Raw genomic sequence first — 18,415 nt, 5'->3', positions numbered from 1 at the left:
TCGCCATGAGCGGGCTACCTATCTCAGAAGATACTATCTTGAGATAAGCCAGGACCATGTTTCAAAAAGGACTAGACGAACCCTTGAGTTAATTCTTCTATTGAAGGCATACGATTAAGAATGGTATTAACCTGCTATCGTTGCTTTGACTGAAACTCTTCTGCAATTTTATCTACTTCATGTCATGAAAGTACGTCAAGTTCAGGATTGTTCTTCATGAATCATGAACGGTGATCATGTTACCTCCTTAGAAGAATTAGATACGAGATGTATGGACTCCGTATGGTTAGCTATTAAGACTTCATGGAAAATGAATGACTACAGTAGGTCAGTGGTGGACCATAGTAATGCAGCAATGATTCTGCGAGTAATGAGTTGATTACAACCGTGAGAGTTGTATTGGAATGGATGTTGAGATTGAGTACCACTAATCGGGTCGTGGTAGTGTATAAGTTATCATTGATAGACTAATTAAGTAGAGTATCTACCTATTGAATATTTATTCCCTCTTATGAAAAGAGAGTCGTATTACTATACGAGGAAGGTTGCAGTGCAGGCATAGAATTTTAGTAACGGTGATGTCTGGAATGAAAACCCAGATTCGATTTTCGATGTCGAGGGAGTTTCAAAGGTGATTGTGTATAAGGTCGAGGAAGAGCATGGGTCCATAGAATGATGGACGGATTAGCAAAAATTATTTAAGCATGCAAAATGCGATGCGATAATACTTGATGTTGATATAAATACATATGTTTTGTTCTCCTATGACAAACCTCTATAGTTCAGAGGTAGGTTCCAAGCCAGATATTTTGTGGCAGTATATTTTTTTTATATATACAATTCTCTTCAATTCGTTCCTTTCTCTCATTTTCATTTCATGTAAGTTGAGAAGAACAACCCTTCCAGAAGGGGAGGTATTGCCGAATGACTATATATCTGTGTGATAGAAGCCTAGTAGGATACCACATGTTGTTTAATTGCTTGTCAAGTACTAAAGGCTGGCCACCTTCTGTACTAACTATGCGATATAACAAGTGTTCATGATCGTAGTGATCTCTCAACAAATTCCTTTACTTCTATTTGATTGATCAAATTTTGGAAAATAGAAACAACTGAAAAAGGAGTAATAAAGTGGTGGTAGTATGCGGAATGGGAACACATTCGTGATACTAAGGTTGACGTGGTTATTAAAAGGTTATAGAACGCTAACGAGCAAAAGTATAACCAGTATAATATTAGGAACGGAAGGTAGTAGCGATTATGAACTGGAAAAGAATGGGTATTGAGAAGCAGAAGCTCTAATGCTAAAAGCAATAATGAGAGTCTGTGCAATAGACTTGAAAGAATTTGGAATGATCACTTAATTCGGATTGAGTTATCTTACGATAATAGATCATATGTCAGTAATGAGGTATCGCCTTATGAGATCCTTGAGGGAAGACAATGTCGATCTCCCTTACGTTAGGATGAAGTTGTAGAGCGCAAGATGCTCGGACCCGCAGTAGTCCAAAGGACCAAGGATATAATAGATCTAATCAGAGGACGACTGGTAGTAGCCAGGAAGGACATAAGAAGTATGTCGATTTGACCCGAAAGGACAAAGAATAGGAAGGAGGCTTGTTAAAAGTATTCCCTTGAAAAGAATTAATGAGATTCGGAAAGAAAGGAAAGCTAAATCCACCAATTGTTGGACCCTTGGATATATTAAGGAGTATTGGGAAGTTAGCATATGAGCTAGCCTTACCCCAGAACATGTAGCGAGTCATAACGCGTTTCACGTATCAATGTTAAGAAAGGGTAATTCAGATTCCAGATAAATAGAGGCATATGAGCGCATAGATATGCAACCCGACGTAACCTATATGGAGCAACCAGGAAGGGTTATAGAGTGAAAAGGAACAAATGCTTAGGAGAAGGATTATCAAACTAGGCAGAGTTTGGCGGTAGAACCACAATGTGGGAAAATTGACTCGAGAGTTAGAAAGTGTAATGCTAAGAAAGTATCCCCATTTGTTTTCTATCTGATTCCGGGACGGAATCCTTTTAAGGAGGGGAGACTGTAATAACCCCAATTTTTGGGAAATTTTTGAAACCCTTATGAATAGTGTTTTTGCTGAATGAGAAAAATTTTCATGCCACGCTATGTAGGGGTTCTGTTATTGATCTTATGGGATATTATTAGTACTCTGTGAAGTATATAAGTGTATGTAAAGATCGTCAGAATCCAATTCCGAACACTTTGGTTTTTCCCGGAAATCCACAAGATACGGAGAGAATTGAGTATAAGGTAACAGGATAAAAAGGATTTAAATTAAAGGATTATAATAGAGGATCATAAAAAGGAATATAATGTATTGAGAAAGGTTAAAGGAACCTAAGTAATAAGATCCCGGGTATGATCCTTCAAACGATAAACGAAAACGAAAGTTAAGCGAACCGTATAAAAGATCAGCGGTCATTAGGCAAACGATTAGGAAGTTAATCAAAGGGATTAGTGGGAATGATGTCATCCAACCAATAGAAAGAGGACAAGGAAGGGAGGATGACATCATAAGGATGACACAAGCATGACATGGGAAGGAAGGAGGTGTGGTGGCTTTGTAACCACACAAATTCAAGGGCAAGAAGGTAATTGACTAAATCAAACACAAAAGCAAAGCAACCAAGCCAAGTAAAATCATTTTCATCAAAAATCAAAAATCAACCAAGGCTTGTTCTTGAAGCTCTCGGCTTTTCACTATTCAAAAGGCAAGAAAAATTCAAAATCAAAGATCCAAGCTTCCTAAATTGGTAAGATAATTCCCTAATCATCTTCATGCTTAGTTAGGACTATATCATGAGTTTAAGCCATAAATTTCTTCTCAATCTTCTTCATTTAATCAAAGAAGAAGACAATGAATAGTGTTTTCAAGTTTTTAACTTGAAATTTTCTTGTTTTTCTTGAAGATCCAAGCATTCTTAAGACTTCTCAAAGCTTCTTAAGGCTTCCTAGCTCCTCCCACCACTCAAAGGAAAGTATACCATCTCCAAACCCTAGATTCCTATATATTATAAGATGATTTTGATTAGTAGGATGATATTGTAGCTTGTTGTTGTGATTAGAGTTTGGGATTTGAAATGGTAGTGAAATGGAATGGTAAATATTGAGGTTTTGATGAAAAGAACTTAAGTATGATTAAAGTTAAGCTTAGGCATAAGTATGAATGATTAAATTGAATTGGTTGGGGTTGTTATGATGTGATGAGGATGGATGCTGGTTGTATGTTGGAATTGAGGTTGATTTGGAATGGGTTTGAATGGTTTAAAATATTGGAAATCGCGTAAACATAGCCGTTGTAACGTCCGATTTTCTTTGGACTGTTTTTGTGCATAGCATTAGGACCCGAGAACCCCCTGCTAGATTATGACCACTGCCATGTTTGGATAGCTCATGTTACGAGCTTCGTTTTGATATGTAGTTCGTTCGATTCCGATGCACGGTTTAGGAGAAACGACCGTTTCAAGTAACGGCGTTTCGCGAACGAAACTTTTCCCCTCGCCTTACTTTGAAACATAGGTTAAAGACCAAAAAGGGTTAATTAATGCATGAAACATTTCTGGTAAGTGTGTTAGGCAATTGGTAAGACACTCGCGAAAGAATCGCCTTAGAACTCGTAAAGGTTAAATTACAAAAAATGGTGGAGCCGAGGGTACTCGAGTGACTTAAGAAAATCAGTAAGCGCAAAACAAGTGTTAGAGTCTAAGTTAGTTAAAGTATAGATTTACAAGTGACTTTGGTTTAATTCCAACTTACTTGTTGTTTATAGGTTACCAGACTCGTCCCGAGCCATTCGTAACCCCCAGTCGCTCAGGCAAGTTTTCTACCCGTTATACTGTTGTTGTGATGTATATATGTATATGCATTATCTTGCGATAGATGCATGTTGGTTAATTAGCAAATGTTGCGATATATTGAAGCATGCTGATATGGTATATATATGCATGCCTGTTTCGTATTCTTGCCATATATATCTGTTGGTTCAGTTGATAATACCTATGCTAGAGGATAGCGGTAACTTGCATATACCCTTAGTATAGGGACCCAAAGGTGAAAATATTTTCTAAAACCGGGAGTCGAGGATCCCGAGTAGATTTTGTATATATGGATACGGATATATATATATATATATATTTATATATATATATATGGTTATAGTTTTCCAAACTATTAATCGAATAAGGTTTATTCGATAACTTTAACTTTATTTTATTATTGAATATTATTTTGAATATTCATTCGAGGACTTATGACTCCTTTTATTTTAATTATCTGAATATTATTTGAATATTCATTCGAGGGCTTATGACTCTTTCATATTATTTATTGAATATTATTCGAATATTCATTCGAGGGCTTATGACTCTTTCATATTATTTATTGAATATTATTTGAATAATCATTCGAAGACTTATGAGTCAGTTTATATTATTTAATGAATATTATTTGAATATTCATTTGAGGATCTATGACTCCGATTAATTGCTGAGGTATATTCTTTATTTTATTAAAGAATAAGGTGTCAATAATCAAACTTATTTTCGATTATTCAAATAAAGATAATACTTTCATATAAGTATATCTTTGGTTATTTAATACTCGTTTCAAGTATAAGTTTTAATACTTCTACTTCAATTATTTTTATAAAGATTATTCTTTATGAGAATATTATTTAAATAATAATATTCAGTCATTTTCTAAATATTCTGGGGACTGATTTACTTCATTAAATCAGCTTTACTCCAAACACTCTATAAAGTGTTTTCGAGTCTTCAAAATGATTTTTAAAGTCAGAGCGGATCCCAAAACTCATTTTTATATTTAAGATCTTCCTTTTTAAGGGGATTTAAATACTCGCTCAAAACCTGGGGAATCCGGCTCTGTGGTGTATTTTATATTCGCAACGAGGTTGCAGTTTTGGTAAATGAATTGATTACTTGCCCAATGTTCGGGAAGTAAGCCCATCTAATTGAGTCGGCATAAGCGACAGGCCGGGGTACGGTCTATGAAAGTGTAAGTGGCTGGGTGGCAGTCCATCAACGCGTAAGAGGCCGGGTGGCGGTCCAGCACAAGGTCCTTATGTGGCCAGGGTGATGACCGGTGGGGGATTCATCCATCTACTAGTAGAAAAGGTTACTTATTGGTATCTTTGCCTGATCAGCAAGATATCTGGTTTATGCCAAAATTCTTTTCCTTTCCAAAATTTATTGGATGTTTCAAACTCTGTTCATACTTTACATAACAGAGGTTCCAGGAAATGTTTAAGAGATATATATGTGGATATATATATATCGGGACTAAATAAAGTATCTCGTAACTTTTTTTTCATTCAATAATATTTCAAAGATTGAATCTATTCAAGTCTTAACTTGTGGTCTCATCTATGGGATGTTTTTCTTAAAACTTATAATACTTTGAACGGTGGTAGTTCAAGTAGCTTTATAAATGATATAAGTGTGGTGAAGTACTGGTAACTTCATTCCTTGTTTTTACTTATATCTAGTAAGTAATTATCTTACACATGATAGAGATTCTATTAAGTATCCATTTAGATACTTATATTATTGTTATCACTATGTATTATCTTGCGAGCTGTAAGGCTCACTCTTGCTTTATTTCTTCATCACACAACAACAGTTAGGAGAGATGGCCAGACTCCAGCAGACCCAGCGCAAGCACGTGGGAAGCGTCCCGCATCTTCCCGATGATGTTGTAGCTGCTATAGCTGCAGAGGTAGATCTAATGTAGTTCAGACCATCTACTTTTGGGAATCAAATTATGTATAATTATAACTTGTGGCAGATAATGGCAATTAACTGTAAATTTATCAAGTAATCATTTTGGGTTGTAATAACTTTTAAATTGTGGATTCAAAGACTTGTACTTATTTAAATTTCATCTCTGAGACTATAACGGGTTGTGGTGTGTGTTAGTGTGGGGTCACAGCATAAGGTTAGTTGTTATTAATTAAGTGAAGTGATATTGTGGAAAGAAAGACCATGACAACCCGGATCCCCGACCCCGGGTCTGGGGGTGTTACACTTTTTAACTTCTGATTTCTCAGTACCAGACTTTACAGCTACAAACTTAACAGGTTTTAACTTTGACTTTTGTTTAACAACTATAGCCTTAATATCTACAGTCCCTTATCATTCTTATCATCTCCATAACCTAAGCCCTCTTTCCAGTTTCCACTACTTAACAAATTCTGATTTGTTCTTCCAGAGTTAGTCCAAGTCCTGATAATCTCTCTTTCCTTTTCTAACTCAGTTTTTAGAGATTCATTCATTTTAAGTACTTCATCCCTAACATAGAAAGCATCATCTCTATCTTTCTGAGTTTGATGGAACATGACTAACTCTTTTTCTAAATAATTATTCCTCTTTTTAAAAGCAAGATTTTCAGAAGTTAATCTTTCACATGTTAAAGTTTGATCTCTATAGCTAATGAACATGGTTTTAAGATATCTTCTCAACTCATTAATATCATCAGAATGAAAGGCATAAGTAGTTTGAGGTACCTTTAACTCAGCAGCTTCAGTTCTGCTTTCAGCATTTGCCATATCAGCATTTTCCATCAAGACATAGTTCTCCTCACTTTCAGAATCTGAGGTGTCTGTCCAGCTTTTCTTCTTTGTGACAAGAGCCTTGCCTTTGTCACTCTTCACTTTCTTGCAATCAGGAGATATGTGGCATTTCTCACCACAGTTGTAGCATTTCACATTTGTGTAATCTCCTCTGTCATACTTTCCTCCTTTACCTTCAGATTTTCTGAAATTCTTCTTATCAGAACTTGCACCTTTCCTGGAAAATTTATTTCCCTTCCTGAACTTCATGTATGCAATCTTTGTGATTCCTTTCACCATAAGAGCACACAGCTTCATCATCTCTTCATCAGCATCCGTCTCAGGCAAGCTTTCAGATTCTGAGTCATCATCACTATCAGAACTTAATGACTCAGTATCAGACTTTGTAAAGAGCGCTTTACCCTTGCCTTTCCTTGAGGTGGCTGCCTTGGGAGATTCTTCTTCAGCCTTAAGAGCAATTGTTCTTGACTTTCCTCCTTTCCTCTTACTTCTTTGTTCCATCTCAAGTTCATGAGTCTTGAGCATCCCATAGATTTCATCAAGAGTCGTTTGATCAAGATTATAGTTGTCTCTTATAGTTGTTGCCTTCAAATCCCAGCTTTCAGGAAGAGCTAACAGGAATTTAAGGTTTGAATCTTCAAGATCATACTCCTTATCAACCAGTGACAAATCATTCAAGAGTTTGACAAATCTATCATATAAATCAGTCAATGACTCATTAGCCTTTGAGTCAAAGTGTTCATACTCTTGAGTGAGTATTATCTTCCTGTTCTTCTTAATCATATCAGTTCCCTGACATCTTGTTTCCAAGACATCCCATATCTCCTTTGCAATTTTGCAGTTTATTATCCTGTTTGACATTATATTATCAATGACACTATGCAGTAAGTGTCGTACCTTAGCATCCTTAGCAATTGAAGCGATATCTTCAGCAGTATATTCACTCTTCTCCTTTGGTACAGACTTTGCTGCTTCACCTGCAAGTGCAACAATGAGTTTTGTTGGATTGTGAGGTCCTTCCTTGATTCTGTCAAGATATTCTGGATCTGTAGCTTCCAGAAACATAGTCATCCTCACCTTCCATATGGGATATTCAGACGGTTTCAATATGGGAACTCTAATAGTCTCATATCGACTATGGATTTGTGTCTTTGGAGGTTCTTCAGTTTTGGTGGGCTTAGTTGGAGTTTCTACTTCAGACATGATTGTTTTTGGATCTTAAATTGTTTGTGTGTTAACAGATAGGCTCTGATACCACTTGTTAGGTCACACACACTGTAGAAGGGGATCGAATACAGTGTATAGCACAATCAAATCGAATTCTAATAACACAAGTAACAGAAAAACAGACTTTATTCAAAGCAATAAACTCTGTTACAATGCGGAATTGTCCTCTCTCGGTGATGAACAAATATCACGAGAGCTGCTAGGGTTACAATGAATAATATTCTCGATAATGATAACACTTCTAGTGTAAACCCTATGTCTGTGTTTATATACTACACAGTTACAAGATAATCGCTAATTGATATGGAATATAATTCTGCTTCCTAAAATCTATCAATCAGATATCTTTTCTTCCAAGTATTTCATTCTTCATAGGATTTCTTCTTCATGCATATCTCTTCTTATGTTTGTCTTGATCTTCTTTCCTTTCAATCAGCCGCCTTCCTTATCTGAATGTATCCTTTAAGTCCTGATATTATCTTCTGATAAATATCTCCTGAACCTTAAGTACTGATAACTTAAGTTCTGACTTCAGTATAAGTGCTGATTTCAGTTAAGTACTGATTTGTCCTGTTTAACTAAGATCTGAAAACTAAACATAAATCATATTAGTCATGACATTATCAAATATATCTAACAATACTTGAGGTTAGAGATGCACAAAAGATCCATCGGGTCGGGTTTTGACCGGGCCTTAAAAAACCCGGGCTTTGACCAGGCCAGGCTTTTCGGGCTTTGACTTTGACCGGGCCGGGTCGGGTTTTCCGAAAATGTCAGAACCCGTTTGGGCCCTCTAGGCGGGCCTAACCATGCTTTTTCTCGGGCCGGATCGGATCGGGCCGGGCTTTTTTCTAATTTAAATCGGATCGAGTATTATTAGAGATTCCGAAAAATAGATATGTTATCAACTAGATCATCGTAACAATGTATTAGTTTACATGGAATATTTTATGAAAATATTACTTCGTTGAAAACATTTAAGTTCAGAAAATAAATAAACATGTTTATAGAATAATACTCCCTCCGTCCCCTTCAATTCTTTACATTGGGGGACGTGGGCTCGGCACGCACTTTAATGCTCTTATTAAATGTAGTTGCATAATTTTTTTTTAATTTTTTTTCTTCTAAATAAAAATATGATGTTCAAATTTTAATACAAAAAAAGAAAATTTTAAAAATAAATAATAGAAATATATTTTATAGTTGCCTTAAAATACGTGTCAAGCATGTGAAAAAAACTGTAAACAAATGAGAGGGACAGATGTAGTATGTTTTATCATTGTTTATCATTGTTATGATAACAATGATATCCAAATATATATAGTGTACTTATTATATCTTATTTAATTATTTATGCAACGAAGTATATAAATAATATTATTAATCACATATATGTAAATATATATGTGTTTAAAGTATTATTTATATTTATAATAAATGTGAATTTATAAATTTATAAGAAAATATATTAGAATAATCAGATTATAACCGGGTTTTTTCGGGTTTTTTCGGGTTTTGAATCGGGTCGGGCCGGACCGGACCAAAATCTGGGTTTTTAATCGGGTCAGGCCGGGTTTTGCCTAAAAATATAGGGTCCGTCGAGACCCGAAGCCCGGGCCGGGACCGAGACCGGACCGGGCTTGAACGGGTTTTGACCGGATCTGGCCGGGTCAGATTTTCGAGTCCGGGATTTTTGTACATCTCTACCTATTTTAATATCCTACAAAATTAGTGGTGATGACGTTGAATGTTGATGGTTTCTTAAAGGAGTTGCAAAAGTTAGGATTGGACCAGGCAGCATCTGCAGCTGTTGAAAATAAGGAGATAACTGACTAATCTCACGGTAACAGCATTTTCAAGAAGCTCTTAAATGAGCTCCTAAATTAAAATTTGAAAAGAATGGAATGAAAAATGAACTCCAACAATCTCCTTAAACTTCTTCAAATATTTAGGAGTGCCAATATCCTTCTCAAACTTAAGAGTATCTCTCATCTCTCTACTCTATTTTTTATTAATATACATAGCTACATTTCAACTTTCTACCATTATTCCATTTCTTTCTAAAATATGTAAGTACATTTAATTATAAAAAATAACTTAAGAGGCATAACTAAAGATATTATTGAAGATGATGAGTAATTTTATATCTTAAATTCTTAAGAGCCAATTAATTATATTATTTTTAGCAAAAAATTTAAGAGCTTGTTCAAATTGCTCTAAGGATAATTTACGAAATCGTAGGAGCTGAAGCAACTTTTCCAGCAGACATCGATCTAACCATCTCCGAGTTGTCATTCTTCTACTTTCCTTTTCTTTATGTTTTTGTATCAGACTTGCAAAACTGAAGGTGTAAGCTGGCCCGGACACTTGGTTATAAAAAAATGTTCATCCTCATTTCTTCACTTAATAATTACCAGTAATCGTTGCAGGAACACGAACCATTGACAAAATGATGAAACCGATTTGAATCCCTTACCACTATGTCTCTCCCTGTTGCCAAGGATACATATTTCATTGTAGTGTGGCAGTCACCACAGACACGTAGATTCTTAAAGATCCTGATGGGCTTTGATTTAGCCGTGCTGATAAGACCAAATGCTACAGCTATTTTTTCACTGTGCTGAAACAAATATTGCTCCTTCTGCTCCTCTACCACATTATGTAGAACAAAATTCGTATCAGGAATGTATCCAAGCTTCTTTATCTTAACTGCCAATTGATCTAATTCTTCATATATCTCTCGAGCCTGTGGATGAGAAGTATCCCCAACATAAAACCTGTGCACCTTGTTTCCTGTCTCTATCCAGCTACATCCCACTTCTTTAACCACATTTCTCTCTTTCATGACTTTTCTTATGTCTGTAACCTGATCCCATTGACTCGTTGACGCATACAAATTGGAAAGTAATACATGAGCAGCTGAATCATTTGGATCTTGCTTAAGAATCATTCCTGCAGCATATTTTCCTATCTCTGTGTTACCATGAACATGACAAGCTCCAAGCAATGTTCGCCAGACCAGAGGATCAGCAACGTACGGCATTGACTCAATAAATTGCACTGCTCTTTCAAGAAATCCCGATCTCCCAAATAAGTCAACCATGCATGCATAATGTTCCATCTTTGGATTTATTCCATGCTCTTTGTACATTGCATTAAAGTGTTTCCATCCCTCATCAACCATACCAGCATGGCTGCAGGCTGATAAAACAGCGACATAGGTGACATCATTGGGCCTAACACCAGCTAGGAGCATTTGTTTAAACATTTCTTGAGATCTTTGTGCTAATCCATGTTTTGCAAAACCAGTAATGATTGATGTCCAAGAAATTATATTTCGATCTTCCATGTCACTGAAAACTTGGAATGCAGCTCCTATATTCCCACATTTGGAGTACATAGAGATCAAAGCATTACAGATCAACTGGTAGGACTCAAACCCAGATTTTAGTAACCGTGCATGGATTTGCTCGCCCTTGCCAACTGCACCAATACTTGCAGCTCCACTCAAGAGACTAGCATAAGTGAAAGAATCAACCCCCAGTTCACGTTCCTCAATTTGATTAAAAATACTAAAGGCTTCTTCAGAATTCAAATTCTTAGCATAGGCATCAACAAGTATGTTATATGAAACTAAATTCTTCTCAAACAAAATCTCAAAGGCTTTTCGAGCATCTTCTATTTTACCAGATCGAGCATACATACTAACAAGAGAATTTCCTACACAATTTACTGATAGAAATCCCAACTTGACAGCATTGTTGTAAATTTGTTCTCCAGCTTTTGTATCAGCAAGGTTTCCACAAGCTTTTAGAAGGCTGGAAAATGTGATCTCGTTGGGTAAGACACGACTTTCTATCATCTTACTGTACATTTCTATAGCTTCTCTATCAAATCCTCCATTCAATACATATCCAGTAATCATTGCTGTCCATGACATGACATTGTGTTCCGACATCCTATTAAACACATTCCTTGAATCATTTAAAGATCCACCAGATTTCGCATACATATCTAGCAAACTACAGCCTACACAAACATCAGTAGACAAACCAGATTTGACCACCAAAGAATGCAGTTGTTTTCCAACATCTAGCCATCCTAATTCTGCACAACCCGAAATAACACTACTAAAAGTAAACCGATCAGCAACAAAACCATTCTCTACCATTTCCAAAAACAACTGCACAGCATCACCCGAATAACCCATTTGAGCATATCTAGTAATCATCAACGTCCACGTAACCGCATTCCTCTCAGGCATCTCATCAAACACTACCCTCGCTGCCTTCATATCACCCAAACCCTTCGCAAAAAAATCAACCAATGCACACCCAACACACAAATCAGACTCAAAGTACCCGGTCTTAATCACAAACCCAAACACCACCAACCCAACATCCACATTCCCCGGACTACAACACGCACGAAGAACACCCGAAAAACAAAACTCATTCGGGTACTCGCCAAACTTAATCATATCAACAAAAACACAAACACTCTCCCTTCCCATCCCATTATGCGCAAACCCGGAAATTATCGCACTCCACGAAACCAAATCTTTCTTATCACCCATACTATCAAATATAAATTTAGCAGTAACTAAATCACCAGACTTAGAATACAAAGTAATAAGTGAATTAAGCATAATAACATCATGATCAAATACAAGACCTGAAGAAATGAGGGTGTTATGTAAGAGCTTACCGAGATCGAAATTGCGAGTTCGAATACAAGATTTGAGAAGAATTGAGTAGGTGGTTAGGTCTGGGATGATTTTGTGTTGATGGGTTGTTAAAAGATTGATTGCTTTGTGAATTTGGCCAGTATTGGCTAGATGAATTAAATTGGGGGTTTTGAAATTAGGGTTTATGTTAATGGGTTTAAGGGGAATTTTCGCGGGAGTGAAAGTGCTGTTACTCATCATCATCTTTTCATTGGCGGACACTGTCCTTGGCCTTGGTTAGTTATCCGTTATGATTGGTTTCAAATTAGTTCTAGAAATGAATGTTAATAAATATCCGTTCAGCACTCAAATGTTAATAATTGGGTGGTACGATCGATTTCTTGTTTTATTAACGAGCTTATATACAATAATCACCAGTTATTATTTTTGCTTATACATTTTCTTATAATCATAATTATAATGTTGAACAGGGATGTTAGATGAAAAAACTTGCCGATAATGACTTGTATACAAATGACTTGGTTTTCATACATAAAACTACACGGGATGGTAATACTGTACACCTGTTCATAGATTGATTCTAGCTTTTTTTTGCAGTGACAATCTTAAAAATCTGGAGACCTCTAGTAAATGCATCATTAAAGAGAATTCTTGTTTGCATGGCTTGGAAGCCAGGGAACCAGGATAAAACTGCCACAGGAGTCATCACAATCACTCCAAACATTATGTCGTAAACCCGAGCCAAAGATACAATAATCCTCCAGATCTCGGTGTTCTCTAGACTTGGTCGAAACACTTGAGCAATCAATATTATTCCCCAGCCTGTTGGAATAAGTGCCAACATACTTCTGAAAATATCGACAAATTCAAATTCTGTAAACTGCAACAGTCCGATAATCAGAAGTATCACCACTATGATAATCTGCAACTGACATAATCTGTAGTATATATGTTCTTTCTCGGCATATGTTTCCTGAGCGTACCTCACTGCACAATAAACTGCAAGAACCACTACTGCATATATCCAAGAAAACAGGTAAACAATTATACTGTGACTCCCACTAGATATTCCTAGCTGGTATACAATTCCATATTGGAAAAAGAAAAACCGGAGGTCTAATATTACTTCCAGGACTTTACCCCAAAACCCTGTTGTTTTTAGATGATCCTGTTCCTCGTACCACCATCTTTCCCAGCTCTGATCGGATTTGGCAAAAACACTACCTCGGAACCATATCCAGTTCATGAAATCATCATAGTCATATACAAGTTTTAACCAATCAAATGCAGAAGGATTGAATACGAATGGGGCCATGATCCATGACACTACCATAAACCAGCTTGATATGGTCAACACTATGTACACAAATGTGTCCTTGGCTACAGCACCGTATGCAGCATAGATTATAAGTATTAGCCCAAGCTCAATTGCCTTTATAAAGTGGCTACGCGCATACAATCTATAATTCTCTGCAAAACTCTTGTGTTCCACAACAAAACCACGACCAGTTGCCCTATACTCTGCACCACCGTGGAGAATAGTTCTGCCAAAATAGTGGGAACGAGTTCCCATGGAGAATGTGAAGAATACTGATGAAAGCTGGAGTTGCATTGTTATAAACTCCCAAATGGCCGAAAGGAACCCAAGTTCCAGAGAGTTCTCCACTATCATTGGCAATGCAGTGAAAACTCCAAGCTGTAATAGGAACTGCTGGTTCAATATTGTACCAAACGCTGTATTGTTAGCTACATCGTCTACCATAGCTTTCTCAATCCCGCTAAGAGCCAGATAGAGCCGACCCCAGAGGAATGAATAAACAGTAAAGATTATTATCAATGTATTCATATAAAAACCTACTGTAGTGTAGAAGAATGACAGCATCCTAAAGAAGTCTAGTCTATGTCCTAACCTATATAAATCTCTGCTGAGAACTTGCTCACCGTTTCCACTTGCAACCTTGGCTTCAAACATAGATATTTGATTTAAACCCACATCCCTTCCCTTCCCAACCTGTATGTACTCATGATGAGTGACATTCCCACCACGCAAAGTGCAGTTAAACCCCGCAAAAATGTCTTCACTTATATTTATCACCCTAGAGGCTTTGCTTATTCCACCTCTAGTTAAGAACCAAAACCTGTCAAATACATCCGGGTGGCCATAATGCATGCGAACTTTCAAAGGGTCTGCCAACACACGTTGTCCTAATGTGACAAAACTAGTCTCCTGAGCTGACATGAACCAAGCAAGTGATGATACAGAAGCAGTGAAAATGTGTTCTCGAACACCCAAGATTGTAGGCTTCCTGATACCATAGTAGTGTCTGTACTCTTCCAGTAGATTACGCATTTTGAGTGCCTCCTCAAAGTAGTTGTCTTGATTCATATCAATAGTCTGTACAGCATCTCCCCTAGTAAAGATAAAAGCATGGTTTTGATTCTCCGGTTTCCCCTCTCCAAGCTTTAAGGGACCAGGCAACTGAACTCGGTAAATCTCTACTTCCTTTTTCAATTGTTGATCATACTTTACTAGAACAGAGTAGTACTCCATATTATCTCTCCCGCGGGGAACCTCATCAACATAGGCCACTCGAAGAGCCTCATTGTTTTTCATTAGATACAGAATGTCTTCTGCACGAGGGTCCTTCTTGGCCTTCTGAGCGCCATATATCTGGCAGGCAATTACGTAAGTGTATTTCATCAAAGCAGTTCCATATTCGTGTCCTTTAAACAATGACTTTGTTACATCATCTACTCTACTAAAACTTCTGGTAGATAATGACTTTTCTAAGGTCATGCTGTTTGAGGTGCTACTATGCTTCACTGTATAAAGCTCCCTTGATCCTTCCCTAATGTCCATCTCAGATGCAGTGTCAAGAAAAGCCAGCATCTTGAGAGCCCGAGAGTAATACATCATTCCTCTCACAGTACGGGCCAGTGTTTGGCCTCTGTATGATGCCCATAGACGAAGATCTCTCACCTTGCTTGTCCAGATCTCATTAATGTTTACCATTCCTTCACGCTTCATTCTCTGTAAGAAATTTTCCCACTCATCATCATATATCGTTTGCAAGTAATATAGAGTGGTAATTCCATCTTCATTCTCTGTTCGGAGGTTTTCCTTGCTGTACAATACTTCTTCATTGTAATAAGGAGTCAAAACACTGAAGGCTCTCATTTTCTCAACTTGAGGAGCATGAGGCATGTTCATAAACAGAGAGTTGCTAAAGAAGGCAAGTCGCCGTCTGGCTTCAAAATTTTTAGGGACATTTTGCATGGAGTCCCGAGAAGTAAGAATGGTGTGCAAGCGTCGAGCCTGGCAATAGAAAGTATCAATGTTTGTATCTGGCAACTCAATAGCATTCTCAAAAAGCAATCCTTCACTTATAAGTTTCTCGCTTGGAGCCAAGCCATCCACTCTAAGCTGATCAGTGCTCCTCTTCTCTCTGTAGAAATCTCTAATAGTAACCTCATAAAGGGCCTGTAGAGTGTTTACCATTTTGCTGATGTCTTTTTTTGGCTTGTTTATAAGACTAAGTAGAGCAATCAACTTGGCATGAATCTTGGGAAGAGCAGTCATTCTGAATTTTTTCGTGAGGGTCTCCGACTGTATTGCAGTATCAATCTCATGGAATAAAGCTGTAATGATGGAATGCTCTTCAGTGTTTCCTTTGACAATTTGCAGCAAGAGGTGCTTTGTAGTGTCATATGACTCAATTACAGCATAGCGCCTGTAGTCATGCTTGCGAATTTTATACCAAAGCCACTTGTCAGGAGCATCAACTAACTCATTAGCCTGGCTAAGGGCCAGCAGCAACTCATTGCGGAGGAGAAAACACGGCCAACGGATAACCCTGATGTCCCAGGTATTCTTTGGCAGCTCCAACAGTTCAACCTCTTGATCACTGAGAATATCTTCTTCCCTAAACGTCATTATGATCTCATTCCACATCAACTCGAATTTCTGTGCTTCTGTCTCATTAGATTCAAGCTTCTTAAAGGGGCGACCAAGCCCGTACCTCAACTTTAATCGGTTAATGCCATCTTGAATCTTTGTTATCAAATTAACCCTTGCATTCAGTACATGTTCCTTTGGCATGAGATTGAACTGAACTGCACTTGCAAAGAACTGGAATCTCAACTTCAACTGCTGCATGTTCCGAATTTCGCCCAAGTGTTGGAATAGTCCAACTCCTACACCAACAAATGAAGAATAAATGGAGTACCAAATCTGTATGTCCATGAGGTAAATTAATACGACAGGAAGCCACAGGAGCCCTACTGCAGCAATGTTGTTTTTCTTAAAGATCTGGTCCCATTCATACTTCACATTCTTCTTGTTTATAAGGGCATGTGTAGGTTCTACCATGGGTTTGATCTGTAAATAGTAACTAAAGCAAAATTTTGTACCAAGCACCACAATCCAAAATATGGTATACTTAATATTATCCACAAGACCTTCCCTGAGGCCACGACCAACATAAATCCGGCTCTGAAACCACCAAGACAGCACATAGAAGACCTTCCAGTCTGTTTCCTCAATGAAATTTCTAACCCATGGCAACAGAAATAGTATTATAGCCAGAAACTCTGGTATAAGATATACAACTGCAGCCTGACAGTATCTTGTCACCCAGTCATTGGCCTTAGCTGACCACCTCTTGTCATCATATCTATGACTCCACATCTTCCAGTAACAAAACACAAAAACAAGAATCCAAGCTGCAGCAACACCAATCTTTAATATCATCCTCACACCAGGCCCCAAAGTCTCCCTTGAAACTATTTTATGCTGCATTCGCGCATCAAGGATAGACCGAAGTAATCTCAAAGCACTCCATGTTATGAAGGCAGACAAACATTTCACTTGAACATCTTTACTTTCAAGTGATTGCCACACATAGTCTTTCTCATCCCAAGCCACAATAACTCCAACCTGGAAAAACAAAATCAACATTATCCAAAGCTTGTCAAAACTCCGAAACAGGTTCCAAAAAGACCTCTGCTCTACAAACCCTGTCTTTCCAATCCATTTACCACCTCTATTATCAGCCACTAGAAAATTACTATTTAGATCAATAGGCCATTTCAATTTTTGAAAGCACCTCTTACTCCAAAAATACTCATTTATATCATCATAATTTCTCCATGCTGAATGCGGCGCAGTCCCATTCTTACTATTATCCACCTCACCACTAATTGTATTATAAATGGGCTTCACAATCTTATTCAAGTAAGCATTTTCTCCAGAAACAGAAGGTAGAAATGGTTTGCCGGTATATTTATCAATATGATCATCAAGAATATTAGTGAGTTCCATGGCTAGGTGGTGAAATATAAAGCAAATACATTCTGGAACAAACCGAAGATTTGCAGACTCACCCCAGATAAGAAGATATAGAGAAACATAAAGAAGCTGACGTCGCTGGTGATCAGTGTCAGAGTGTGAATTATGGCCAAGTTTCACTTTGGATCTCTTGCCAACAAAGGAACACCAAGTTTCATAATTTTTGAGAAGTTTGTGGCGAAACCTGCGAAGGACAACAGGGTCAAGGGAATCAATGTTGTCAGATTGGCGCATTTGTGTATTGGCTAAGTGGAGGACCAGGTGTTCCCGTTGATTTCTAACGTTGTCGCGTTGGAAACCAAAGAATGCAGCTAGCCAATCGAGGAGGTCCATGTGGGGTTCCCATTGGCTCACTGAGGGTGGTAAACTGAGGTTCCCAACGTCACGAAGAGCGGTGATGGTGGCTCGAACTTCTGGGAAACGGAGGGAAGGGTGGTCAGCAAGGAGGGTATCTACTGGGATTATGTTAAAGGCTCGTTCCGATGGTGGAGTCTCCTGGGACGGTGTTGGGTGGCGGTGACGGAGGCTCAT

The 18,415-nt window shown here is 37.7% G+C and overlaps 2 protein-coding genes and 1 non-coding gene across 3 annotated transcripts; all 3 read right to left on the bottom strand.

Moving 5' to 3' along the window:
• Window positions 1-9,939: 9,939 nt before the first annotated feature.
• On the bottom strand, window positions 9,940-12,869 carry LOC141698493 (pentatricopeptide repeat-containing protein At3g49170, chloroplastic). Its single transcript, XM_074503198.1, has one exon. It carries the CDS (start codon window positions 12,778-12,780, stop codon window positions 10,261-10,263), a length of 2,520 nt encoding a protein of 839 aa, XP_074359299.1. The 5' UTR covers window positions 12,781-12,869; the 3' UTR covers window positions 9,940-10,260.
• A 156-nt stretch (window positions 12,870-13,025) lies between these two features.
• On the bottom strand, window positions 13,026-18,415 carry LOC141698358 (callose synthase 12-like). Its single transcript, XM_074503048.1, has one exon. It carries the CDS (start codon window positions 18,413-18,415, stop codon window positions 13,118-13,120), a length of 5,298 nt encoding a protein of 1,765 aa, XP_074359149.1. The 3' UTR covers window positions 13,026-13,117.
• Window positions 15,385-15,465, bottom strand: LOC141699134 (small nucleolar RNA J33). The gene has a single exon (XR_012565619.1). It is a non-coding gene; the product is annotated as a small nucleolar RNA J33 (small nucleolar RNA).

Source organism: Apium graveolens, chromosome 11, assembly GCF_009905375.1.
Source record: "Apium graveolens cultivar Ventura chromosome 11, ASM990537v1, whole genome shotgun sequence".
Lineage (NCBI taxonomy): Eukaryota > Viridiplantae > Streptophyta > Magnoliopsida > Apiales > Apiaceae > Apium > Apium graveolens.
The sequence above is the reverse complement of the archived record's forward strand: the minus strand, read 5'-3'. Positions and strand labels throughout refer to the sequence as shown.

Excerpts from the sequence above, each read along its gene's own strand:
- LOC141698358 (XM_074503048.1), bottom strand. The coding sequence starts at position 18,415 with ATGAGCCTCCGTCACCGCCACCCAACACCGTCCCAGGAGACTCCACCA.
- LOC141698493 (XM_074503198.1), bottom strand. The coding sequence starts at position 12,780 with ATGATGATGAGTAACAGCACTTTCACTCCCGCGAAAATTCCCCTTAAA.